General features: G+C 45.3%; 1 protein-coding gene across 1 annotated transcript; it reads right to left on the bottom strand.

The window, feature by feature from the left end:
* Positions 1-10,373: 10,373 nt before the first annotated feature.
* Positions 10,374-11,332, bottom strand: LOC127334764 (protein GL2-INTERACTING REPRESSOR 1). Its single transcript, XM_051361297.2, has 2 exons — positions 11,192-11,332; positions 10,374-11,087 (listed from the first exon to the last, which is right to left on the bottom strand). Exon 2 carries the CDS (start codon positions 11,077-11,079, stop codon positions 10,726-10,728), a length of 354 nt encoding a protein of 117 aa, XP_051217257.1. The 5' UTR covers positions 11,080-11,087; positions 11,192-11,332; the 3' UTR covers positions 10,374-10,725.
* Between the last annotated feature and the right edge of the window lie 1,685 nt (positions 11,333-13,017).

The following is a 13,017-nucleotide window of genomic DNA, read 5'->3' as shown; positions in this document are numbered from 1 at the left end:
CAAAATAAAGACTAAGAAGAAGAAGGTTTAATCTGAAGATCACGCTGCCATCCATATTGGGAAAAAATATCCCGCGCCGTATCCTCCAACCGTGTAGACCCCTCCGTAAAGAGGTTGTGATGCTCCACACGCTTTAGAGGTGACCACAAACGGAGTGTAGCTGTGCATCGGTAGGTGACCTGCATAAGAGAAACATTTTACAGTTAAAAACTTGTCATTTTTACATATCTAAAGCAACCAAATAACGGCAATCGCTCCCACTCTAGTCAGTATTTTAAACCTAGGATCCACACCATTAGCCAATTGACAAAAATATTCGCAATGCTACGTGGTGGGTATAAGGAAGAACCTATCTAGATGACCATGTAGATCTAGCAAAAATGCACTGAAAGAGTAAGTGTTTTATAGTCTCATCGTGATGACAAAAGACACAAGTTTTAATTACTTACCTTATAATTGTGTTTAACAAGGTTATCTTTGATGAGAATTACCACTCGATGAAGATACTACGCAAACACCTTAGTCTTAAGCGGGATCTTCATCTTCCAAATTTTCTTTTTATTGCCAATTGAAACATCAGGTTGGGTTAGAGCATTACACATAGAAGCTACCGAGAAAGTGCTATTCTAAGTAAGATTCCAACGAAATACATTGGATCCATGCGTCGATTGGACCGAATCCAGACGTTGTAACAAGCCATTCCACAATGCTTGTCTAGGACCAATGAGACTTCTTATGAACGGCATATTTGATGGTGAAGACTCCAACGCCTTAGCGATTGTGTCACCCTTATGTTGCACAGTATTGTACAATACATGATATTGATCACATAGAGTAGCATTACCAAGCAATTTATACTCGCATAATCTAATCGCCATTCCATTCCAAATACAAGATGATCCATATGGGAAGAAGAACTTCTTCATCGCCATAATGCCATCCCAAAAAACGTGAGTCTCCAGGTTTCCAGTGAACCTCAGACAACGCATTTGAGCCAACATACTTCCCTCTAAGAAGGGTCTACCAAATCCCATTCTCAGTGCAACTTGAACAACCATTTACCAAGAAGGGGCCTATTGTTGACCTCAAGGTCTTGGATTCCAAGACCTCCCTGACCGAAAGGTAGAGCACACTCAGTTTAGCTAATCATTTATCTTCTTGCCTGAAGAATCTTGATCGAAAATAATCCAATCTTTTTAAGACTCATTTTGGTAGTTGGAAGAAATATATCATATACATCATCATATTACTTAGTATTTAATTAATGAGTACAAATCTACCACCCATGGATAATAACTTGCCTTTCCACCTAATTAATCTAATTTGCAGTCGTTACTCTACCATTTTCCGTTCGACATTCGTAAGTCTTCGATAACGAATCAGAATACCTAGATACATAATAGGAATTTGACCTTGCCCGCAACTGAAAAATTCAATGTACATGTCAGCATCAACCTCTCATCGCCAAAACAAAACAAATTACTTTTATGGAAGTTAATCTTTAGACCCGATAATTGCTCAAACGTTGAAATAATTAACTTCATGTTTCTTGCTTTTTTGATGTCATGTTCCATAAAAAGAATTTTATCATCGGCATATTGAAGAATAAATAATTCGCCATCAACCTGATGAGGAATCACCCCTTCAATTTCTCCATCAGACTTTGCGCATTCAATCACAACAACGAACATATCTGCACCAATTTTTTCTTGCCCAATTGAAATAACTACTATTGATGTCATGGTTTTAGTTTCTCGTTTCTCGAGTTGTAAGATGAATCTGCATCGAAAATTTATGGCATGTCAAATATATAATGTATTTACATGTTGTTTTTCAAGTTTTTCTAACAACATTAGTATCCGCTTTTAATCTCGGGTTCCCCAGTTGCGCACCAATACTAGGTCTACTAGATATGTTCTCGCAACTGATAGACTAATATTGGACATGTAATAGAGTGTATACATTTTTCATGTCCAAACAATGTCATGTGTGCAAAACTAAATAACCAAAAGCTAGCAGCAATTCCAGCATAAACAATGTGAAAAGAAATTAGGGGACCCTGATCACAATCATGATCACAGTTGTTGAACCGTGCCATGTTGATTTTTTTTTATCAGTTAGGAAACGAAAAGAGAAAACGTAGTTATCCAACACTAAATCAGATGAAAATAGGCTGTGAAGACAAGAAAGTTCATCTTAATGCTGAACGCAGTCGATGCAGTGAGTTGACAAAAGAATGAAACGAATCTGGCAAAAGAATGAAATGAATGGGCCAAAGGTGACGAATCCTCACAAAAAAAAGGCTTGGAATATGAATCAAGCTGGTTCCACTTCCACAGAAGAAAATTGGATTGTGGGTATAAGGAAGGTTGACCCAAAGCGCTCGCGCTTAAAAGGGGCCTTGCTTGCTCTTTTCAGGGCCAAACGACCTGTTCCGTTCCACTGGCAAAAGGATAAGAAAGGTGGTGGTGATCATAAACCGACAAAAAGGCTAGTTAAACAGACGTTTTGCTTTAGAGCTTTTTTTCCAGGTTTTTGGTAGTGGTTCGATACCATCTCCTTGTTTTCTTGCAGTGTTTGTGTTTCTCTTCTTAACTGTTGGAAAGGTTTATCCTTGTATATGTTTTATTACGGTTGGCCAGCTGACATTTAAAATACAGTGAAAAAAATTGTCCATAGTTGATGGAGTATGGATGCATGCACTGATGATGCGGAGTTGGTAGTTCCGTTGATGAGGAGCAGACTTCAGAGATGGGGAACAAAAGTTCCTTATCTGACATAGCAACATTAGTCTGTTTTTTGCAAACAGTTCTTCTTCAGCAGCATTTCTGCACATGCAACGTTGACTCCTGGCTTGTTTCTTGAACATCTATATTTCATAGCAGAATCACCCTAGTGTTCGGGATTCCCATAGATCACCAGCTTCGAGCATGTTTAGTTTCCCCTATGAGACACTGAGCGACTGGAAGTTAGAGCCGATCCATCCATGCCATGCATGACCAAAATCGAGAGACAAGATCATAGGGAACTGTACGATGGATCACTGGGACAAAGACGAAAATTTGACCCGACAAGGCTGGCTTAGACAAATCGAGAGTAGTAGTAGGTGACCGTGAAGTGACCTGATTTGCCTGTAGCGAACAGCGAACTTATCTTGTCGAGAATCGTCTCTTATCTGTTGAGTGTCGTCGATGCTTAATGTTTTGGTCTTTTCTGGGCAAAGGTACCGCTCTCAATCAGTTTTATCTGTCGAGAATCATTTCATGTGCCACTTAAATTTCGACTGCTCTAGACAAGAGTGCGTATATGAAGTGCGGCAAGAGCATGACAGAAAATGAAGGGTGGGCCGGTCAGTAGAGATTGGGCTATTTGTGTGCTATTTACTGCTAGTGGACTAAATTTATGACAAATATAAAGGAAAGCTGGCAGAAAAGGGTGGGCCACGGCCCAGTATGGCCCACCCGTAGCGCTGCCCTTGGCGGCAAGTACTAGGAACGATTATTCATATTCTTAGAGCACTAGTAGAGCCCCTAAACCCTCAAAATTTCAAAGCAGTTTAAGGGTTGAGAATGGGCATTTTTTGGCACTTTTAAGGGGTGAAAAACAGGAGCAAAGACTAGAACCCTCGAACCCTTAAAACTGAGGATTGAGGATTGATCGCAGAGACTAGAATCCTCAAACCCTCAAACCTGCGTCTTGGAGAAGCCCCATGAATGTCGTCGTCGTTGTGGGCATTACATCGAGCACCACGTGCACGACGGGTGGAGGGTCGGCGATTGTAGGCGTCGGCGCGGACTTCTTCCGCGAGGTGGTCTTCTTGACGGCGGGCTTGGCGCCCGCAGGCTTATTCGGCCCAAGGGCCGCCGTCTTTCGACGGCCCTTGGTGGTGGGCGTCGGGCGGGGCGACGGGCGGGGCCGGGGCGGTGGCGGGCTGCGGCTGGACGGCGTGCTGCCCAGCACGCCGCTGTTTCGCGCCAACGTGGGTGGCGGCGACCACCGTGGCCACCTCCGCACCGCTCGGGAGGGACATGTGCTCCACCGCGGTGGCGGGGGCGGGGATTGGGGGCAGGGCCGCGAGGGAGGCGACGGGGGCGGCGACGGAGGAGGCGGGCGGGAGGGCGGAGGTTGGGGGACGGCGGCCGCCGGCGGCGTGCTTGGAGGCGGCGGCGTGGGATGAGGCGGGCTGAATTTTCCCTCCCGTGCGCATGTGTGGAGGAGTAGGGGTTGAAGGGGTAGGGCCTCTCCAACCCTCAAATGTACAGGTTGGGAGGAGGAGTAGGGGTTGGACCTTAAATTTTTTTGAGGGTTCGAGGGTTAAGGGGTTTTAGTCTACGTGTTTTTTCGGCCGCAAACTATAAAAAAAGCGGTTATTTTTTAGGGTTTGAGGGTTTAGGGGTACTACTAGTGATGCTCTTAGGGCCATACATCATCTTGATCACTTGATCAACCGGATTTTGGGATGACTTAATTTACAATAATTAGCACCTTAGAAAAAAACATAAAAAACACGAGATATACTTTTAGACAAAATCATCGATGACGATTTTAGCATTGACCATGTTTGTTACATAGCCTTAGCCAGGTTTTTAAGCCAACAATCCTAACCAGGAGGGGGTAGAGCCATGTGAATTTTGTTTCGCGTGATGTCGTGTCTACCGTTGAAACAAGTGTCACTCTATGCATAATTTTAATATAGAAGAAAAGGCCATGCTCTAAACGCATATATCTGGATGCCTGAGGAGCCGATGTGAGGAGCTAACTTTTTTGCGGCTAGGTGTTTGTAGTGGTAACTTTTCTTCCAATTGAAACAAGGGCGAACTAAGTGTTTCCTCTTCATGTGAAACCATTTCACCTGGGCTCAAGTCGTAGCACAGGTGACGGAAGCTGGGGCGAGTTCAAAATGGCAGGGACTTTAACTGGTGGAGCAGGCAGAGTGGGGATCGCACCAGCAGGTTGAGCTTGATCCACTGCTGGATCTGGCAGAACTGGTAGTGCATCTGCGGGTTGAACCTGATTCCTGCAGGATTTGGTAAAAAAAATTCTCCGCCATCTCATTAATCGAGATTTATTTCAAAAATTAATTGGCAATATTCTTTCTGTGGTAGGTCAGTACGTAAAAAAACATAGTTCTTGTGGTGACTTCGTCAATCTTAAGATGTGCTGGTTCAGTCTGTCATATGTGCTTATAGGGGTAGGTTGCGAGTATGCTCACTTATAGCGAGGGATTGCACCATGTTTCAAAAAAATGGGGGAAACACCTTTTTTTCTAGAACATATATAATAGAGGAAAAAAAAACTACTCCATCTGTCCTAAAATGTAAGGCGCCTAAGGTTTAGCCAAAGTCAATATCTTCTAAGTTTGACCAAATTTATACAACAAAAATATGGATATCTACAATATCAAATTGACATTTTGAGAAACTATACTTTCTAGTGAATCTATTGATATTGATTTGGTATTATGAATATTTATATTTTTACGTATAAATTTTGTCAAACTTAAAATATATTGACTTTTAACTAAAGATTAGGCGCCTTATATTTTAGGACGGAGGTAGTACCAGGCAGGTTAAATTTTAGACAGATTTTCGAATGGGCTAATTGCACTAAAGCTATACTCTCGCTGGGCCGATGAACTTCTGGATAATCAAAGCCCATGCCCTAATCTTTTTTTTTCTTGAAAGTATCTGAACTCCCCGCACTTGAAATTTTTCTTGCGTCGCGTCGTCTCCGGCCGGCGCTTCTTGTCGCGCCTCGCCGCCTCACGACTTTCTGAAGAGTCGAAGCGAGCGCTTCGACGTTGGTAGCCTTCCGTGGTCTCCATCCGAGGGGGCGGTCTAGGTCGCGTTCGTTTCTCCCTGAACTTTTTTGGTTGTTTCGTTTTCCCTTTTGTTTTGTTGCAATGCAATAACCCTAATTTGAGGACTTTGAGGCCTCTTTCCCGTCGCAATTGGCATGTTTTTTGTGCGATACGTGGGTCGTTTTGTGGGGTTTAGCCCCAGCACGCCCTGATTTCCGTACCCCATTGGAACCAGTTTTTCATGTTGGAGTACTGTGAATTCTGGCATTATGCAGGCCCTTAGAGCATGTCTAATAGACCCCGTAAAAGGGGCAAACCCGTATAATAACCACCGATATACGGGTTTCGGCTCTACCCGGCCGTCTAGCACGCCCCGTAAAAACGGCCCCCGTATCGTTTTTTGCTGTTTTCGATTACGGGGCGGGTCGTCGCCCCCTACTTGTGCGGGGTGGGAGCGGGGATAGAGGGCCAAACCGGTATCGCCCACTCCACTGCGCGCGAAGGGTTTCGCTGAAGCCAACCGCCGCTGCCGCCACCCGATCTCCTCCGCCGCGCCATTCCCGGCCGGATCCCGCTGCCATGGATCGTCCGCAAGAGCCGCCTACCTCCGGCGATGCATCTCCTCCGGCCGCGGTGGTCGATGTCCCCGTCGGAGGTGCGCCGAACGCCGGCGTCGTGTCGGCCATGATCTCCGCCACCATCCCGTCGAAGAGGAAGAGGTTTCCGAAGCAATTCTTCGAAGCTCCTGCGGCGGCGGCAGCTTCGCCGGCCGCAGCTTCACCGGGTGAAGCCCCGCCGACTGCCAAGAAGGCGGGCAGGATGAAGACCAAGGCGGCCGGGCCGAGGGGCGCCGCGCCGGCCAAGGTGCGGACAAAGGCAATCAGCCGCATCGGCCTCGCGCCTCCACCGCCCTCCAAGGCCACGCCCTCTCCTCCCTCCGTTCCGTCCGATGCGCCGCCCGCGCCGCCGCCACCCACCATGGACGTAGACAAGGTGTTCGATCTTGAGTCCACAACATCCTACATGGACATGCTCAACGGTTCTGCGGTGAATTTGGACACCGGTATCGATGCATTCGATGGGGAGTGCAACGTCGAAGAGATTGATGACGAGGAGGAGGATGAGGGTGACGAGGAGGAGGTGGTTGAGGTTGATCCGGCTGCCGCCGGTTCTTCATCGACGCCGAAGCCACGCACGGCGAACTACAGCGAGATCGAAGACGCCATCTTGGTCCGTGCTTGGAGCAAGGTGGGGATGGATGCGTGCACCGGAGTGGACCAAGGCGGCAAGCGCTATTGACAGCGCATTGAGGATCTGTACCACCAGCTGAAACCTCGCACGAAGAGCATGGCGGACAGATCCTACCGCTCCCTTGAAGGCCGATGGAACATCATCAAGCCGGCTTGTTCTCGTTGGAGTGCTGTCATGGATCAAGTGGCCGACAACCCCCCTAGTGGATGCGTGCCGGAGGACTATGTAAGTTTTCCTTGTGTTGATGATGTGGAAACATCACATGCTATCCATATTATGTGTTGATGATGTGGAAACATCTCATACTATTGTTGTGCAGCCCAAGTATGCTCAACAACGGTACAAGGACATGGCCGGCTCGAAGAACAAGGAATTTCAATTTCATCATTGCTTTTCCATCCTTCAACATCTTCCTAAGTGGAAGTTGCGGAACAACGAGCCAAAGTGCAAGAAGGAGGCACTGCTCGATCACCATGGATGATGAAGCGGAGGACATGAGTGGGAGAAACACCGGCAAGCCCGAGGGCAACAAGAAGGCCAAGGAGAGGGTCAAGGTAGAACTTGAAGCAGCTAGCTTCCGGGAGAAGTTGGATCAACTCATGAAGTTCAAGGAGGCATTGGCGATGAAGACGTTGGAGACCAAGCTCCTCATCACCGACAAGAAGAAGGAGGTGAAGCTTGCCAAGGTACAAGCAAGGCGGGAAGATGCCAAGTTGAAGGCCGAGCTTGACATGAAGATGATCGCAGCCAAAGAAGCCAAGGCCATGAAGGAGCTCTTGGCCGAGGAGAGGGAAATCATGATGATGCGCACCGACAGCATGGACGAGGATCAGCTGGCGTGGTGGAACGAGACCGAGGCGGACATCATTGCGAGGAAGAAGGCTGCGTGTCAAGCTCGTGCTCAAGGTGAGTCTCCGGCGAGTGGTGGCGCCGGTGGCGATGGACTCGTTGATGGTTGATCACATTTGGGAACTTCCGTGGCTTGAACATTGCCTATGATCGCGTTGTGATGTTAAAACTATGAATTATGCATCACATATTTTCGATGTGCTATGTTTGATGTGAAATTGGTGTGCAAATTGCTCTCTAAAACCCTGTTTTGAGGATTCTGTTTTACGGGGTGGGGATACGGGTTCTACTAGCTCGTCCGAGTTTCCGGCCCGTGAAAACCGGATACAGGGCCCTCTACTCGCGTTTTACGGGGCGGAAAAATACGGGGCCTGTTAGACATGCTCTTATCCGATCAGAATTTGTGAAACCCCATCTTGTTACAGGACATGGTAGTGTTGAATTTGTTTATCCAATCCATGTATCCAATATGAATTGCTGACCAAACAAAAGGGGAAAGAATCAACAGCAAACAGGGCAGGGCAGTAAGTCTGCACCTGCTTGAAGAGTAAATTCAAAGGAGATGTTTATTGCTCACTTTTCCTGTTTTTGGAGTTTATGCCTGTAGTAAAATGTTGCATCCTTCAACTCTTCCATTGCACAGCTATAGATACGTTTGCAGATGCAGACTCTGTTGGCCTTGAACAACTATGAGTTAGGCATAACAGTACCCAAGAAGATCGATATTGTTTTCTAGCGTATTCTTCAGCTAATGCATTGGTTGCAGAGGATTTTTTTTTCCTCGAAAACACACTAAAGTGTGCGCCATTTTGTATTAGAAGAAGGCGTCAAGATGATGCAGGTCTTACAGCCAAAAATATTTGTGAAGAGAACACATCTAACCTGCTAACTGGTCGTAATAAATAGTTAAATCATCTGGTCTCGGAACATATTGGGCTATTGGCTCAGATGTAACACCATCAGTTATTTGCCAAGGATATTGTTTCGGGCCACAAATATAGCCAAAGATTGTTAAGAACACCAGAAATGCTGCTTGTCTTATTTCTGATCATTCTCAATATTGTTCATTCTCAACCATATTACTCCCATTCGGACAGTGATCCATAATCTGCCTCTTCTCATATTGACTCAAATAAAACACACATCTGACATTAGAAAAGCTTCTTTGTGCTTCAGTATGTGGTCTGACCCTCCGCATCATGAACATCTGAATACATGTATACCGGTGCTTGTCACTTCTGAATCCTGAATGCTGATCGTTCTTTTGAGTTAAGAAGATCCCTGAACCCAACAGTGGAAGGCCTGCGATTAAAATTTATTTTCATAATTTAGAAAGTTCCCTGTAATTAATTTATCTAGTTCCCTTATTTTCAGTGATCCATTCAGGCCTGGAGTTGTCTGTTTTTAGTATACTCTTATGGTTGTAATTTTTCGATGATTGTATACAGGTTAGTTGATTACTTATCTGTTTCAAGTTACTGGGTTGTTATGATGTGCACACTAAGTGGTTCTACAACCTTCTGATCTCATTTCCAGAAAGTGTTTGCTTGCATTGCAGGAATGTCAGACTTTGTTTGGATGATGTGTTTGCTAGTTACTGGAGAAGGAAAGAACAGAAAAATCTCACACATCCATGTAATGTCATCTACTATCCTCTTGTAGCATCAGGATCATTTCCTCTTCTTGCCTTGTCGTTGAACGACACGAGAAGACATCCTGATACACCCATCTTTTCTCTGATAGATGAAATGAAAGTGACATGCTTACCGTTCCAATCAACACAAATTAAGGTACAAACACTTTATAAAGCACATGTTTTTTCATTACCTATCTGTTCTTCCTTTTCCCTTTCTGATGTGATTCAAGCCAACTAGTAGTATGGCTGGTCTACGTATCTGGTTATGATGATGTGGACTTAACCTGAGATGTCTTCGTCGAGTAAACATAAATCTATCGGCCTGCAAAGTTGACCAAAACGGGCATTAAGTTAGGTTGCTGGCTTTCTGCGTCACAATGCACGTATTCAGATGGAAGTATAATGGCAAGAGATAGAGTGATGGATGCTCAAATCAACCGGTATTCATTGCATGGCGTCACAGCGTAGACTGTTCAACCGCTTCAAAATACTCTATCTCCTTGCGATTTGAAATTTCGTCACCTTTTTAATTACATGATGTCTTTTTCAAGGATAGTAGGTAAGAGTCCTCATTATTTTTGCAACGTGGGAGTAGTAGTGCAATTTGGTTAGTTCAACTAAACTGTGGCGACAAATTCCTAACACTTCATTTCTGGGGTTGACTCTGTGTATTTCTTTGAGAAAATCTTGGGTTGACTGTTCTTCTTGCCCTCTCCCCATTCTACCTTGTCTAAGTCTGAACACAAAAGAACGAACACACGCACACACACACACACACACAGCTGCTCATGGTCTGCAATCGCAGAAGCTTGAGATTGTAGACGTTTTAGAATGATATTATCTCATCCTGACTCGAGACGACGTCAGGGGTAAACTTTTCTTGTTGTCTTGAAAATAAGAAACAGAAGAGAAGAAGTCTGGTCCTATGCCTAAAGAAGTCTACTTCATTTAGAACCACTAGAGAAGAACCCAGGAGAGGGGATATAGTCCCCAGTGTACCCATGATATATCGAAATCGCAGCACTAGCACATGGAAATATGCCAGCCTCACGATCTTAGTACTGACATATCATGGTTACACTGAAGAAACAACCAAACGAAAGAGAACTACTGGACCTAGGACTTCATTCATTATAAACGCATTTTTCTTGATGCCAAAGGAGAGCTGCCTCTTGACCGTTCTCTTCTTTCACCCCCTCCTGCTCTTCCTGCTGCCGTTGCTGCTCTTGTTGTTGCTGCTGGTATTGTCCTGGAGGAAGTCGAGGAGCACGGGGCTCTTGCACTGGGGGCACCGAGGATCATCCTGTGGGAGCATGACGTAGATGAAGCAGCGCGGGCAGGCGGCGAGCACCATGGACGTCGCCTCGGGGCTGTTGGACCACTGCAGGCCGTGCTCGTTCTCCGAAGACAGGCAGGAGCTCGGGGACGACTCCTCGTCGTTGGCCATCGCCCTGTTGTTGGAGGAGTCCCCTCTCGTCGTCAGCGAGAGGTTCAGCTTCAGGTCGAGGCCCTTTGATGAGCTCCTCTTGTTGCTGCGGCTCATCCTCAGGTCTGCACACATCAAAAGAGTCGATTAGCATACATGCTGAAAGGTATCATCGATCGATCGTTGCAACTCGGAAGGGATTAGAGATGGGTATAGGGAAGGAACTTACTGTTGTTCGAGAGGCAGGAGGCTTGCAGCGACAGGGAGGGGATGCTCTGGAAGGAGAGAACTCTGAGAGTTGGAATGATAGGAGCGTTGGTGTGGTTGGAAAAGAGATGGCAAGTATTTATAGTGGGGGAGGGAAGATGGACGAGGAGAGGTCAATTGGTTTTGTTTAATGCAGCAGTGAGGAGAGGTACTCTGCTTCTCTCTCTTGCGAGCATGTACACGGAGAGGCATTTTATTACCTAGGAAATCATGGTTGGAGAGTGGCATGGCTGAATAATCTGTGTCTGGGTGGAAGAGAGGTGCGAGGTGAGAGGGCTACTCGTGCACACAAGATACGCAATCTAAATGGAGAATACAGAGCCTGGAGCTTTTCTTTCATCCACACCCTAATGAACAAAATCAATGAAATCTTCTTTTTATTCTGGGATTGAAACTGTTGGCCAGTGCTTTTAGCTTGCCAATAGTATTAGCTCTTACCCCACACTTCCTTTCTGTCATGTTTTCGAAACAGAATCCGCATATACGAGCGGGATAATGTCCTCGCTGCGTGTTCATTTTCAAAATTGCGTTTACTTGAAACATGAGACATCATGGCAATTCAAACGTCCCAAAAGTTTGCAAATGACTGGCCTCCTGCAGCTTTTATATCTCGACAGTGTACATGCCAGGAAGTTTGATACACTCGTCAGGTAATTATGACAATTATTATTATTGGACGTGTAGTTGACAGTTGAACCTCATCAATATGTGTCCTTCTAATTGCTTCGAAAGCTTATAAAAATTTGACTGGCCCCCAATCGATTTCATAACTTGAATGTGATCGATCTTGAATGGGATTCAATTGGGCACAGTGTCTCAAATGAACACTGCGTAGCTAAAAAAGGAGTACTAGTACTGAATAGACTTGAATGTTGAGCCATCCATGGTTTTTATGGGGTTCTTGGAGATATATATGCTGCTACTCTGCAAATTTTAGGCCTTTAAATGGTGCAAACGCAAGGCCTATGTGTGCACCCATGCGCGCGGTTGCCTCTGGTGCGCATCCTCATACAACAATGACGAAGAGATAAGCAATACATCAATGCCACTTTGTTTCATGCACATAAGAGCAGCCCCCTCTTCCCTTCTTCTTCAAATGTCATCGCCCGCTCCGTTGGGGATTTTGTTTGTTTCCAGCTCGCTCGCTGTGTTTAATTGCTGACAGCTGATATTAACTCTGAGAGTTGACTTCTTAGAGATGGTGCGCCCTTGCATTTAAGAAAAGTTTGAAACTAGCTTAAGTCATAACTCACTAATGTAATCCCCCAAGATTGCTTCCATATCCCACCTTGATTAATGAAGCGATGGCATACAACTCACTTAAAGCTGTTTTGGTTTGTGTGTTGCAATTGGTTTGGTCAATGCTGCTGCTGCTCCTCCTCTACATACTACTCCCTCTCTCACAGTTTATAAGGCACGCGCGTACCCCTAGGTTGTAAATTTGATCAAGTTAGCATTAGTTATATGTTATAAAAATTATATCATTAGAAAGTTAAGATGTTCTATTTTCTAATGATATAATTTTTGTATTATATAATTTAAATTATATAGGTTAAATTGATGACCTAGGGGTACGCGCGCGCCTAATAAACAGTGAAGGAGGGAGTAAGAGAGAGCCTTCTGGAACTCTCATTTTTTCTTTGTTAGGACTAATTACACCATCAATGCCTCGTTTTCAGGCAAATGGAAGCAGTAATGGATGGTTTGGGATCCAGAGCCAGTGCTATCAGCCTCGGGATCAAAGATCAAATTCAGTTTACCGATAGAGCGTATAATATCTCGCCATCA

Source organism: Lolium perenne, chromosome 2 (assembly GCF_019359855.2).
Source record: "Lolium perenne isolate Kyuss_39 chromosome 2, Kyuss_2.0, whole genome shotgun sequence".
Lineage (NCBI taxonomy): Eukaryota > Viridiplantae > Streptophyta > Magnoliopsida > Poales > Poaceae > Lolium > Lolium perenne.
The sequence above is the reverse complement of the archived record's forward strand: the minus strand, read 5'-3'. Positions and strand labels throughout refer to the sequence as shown.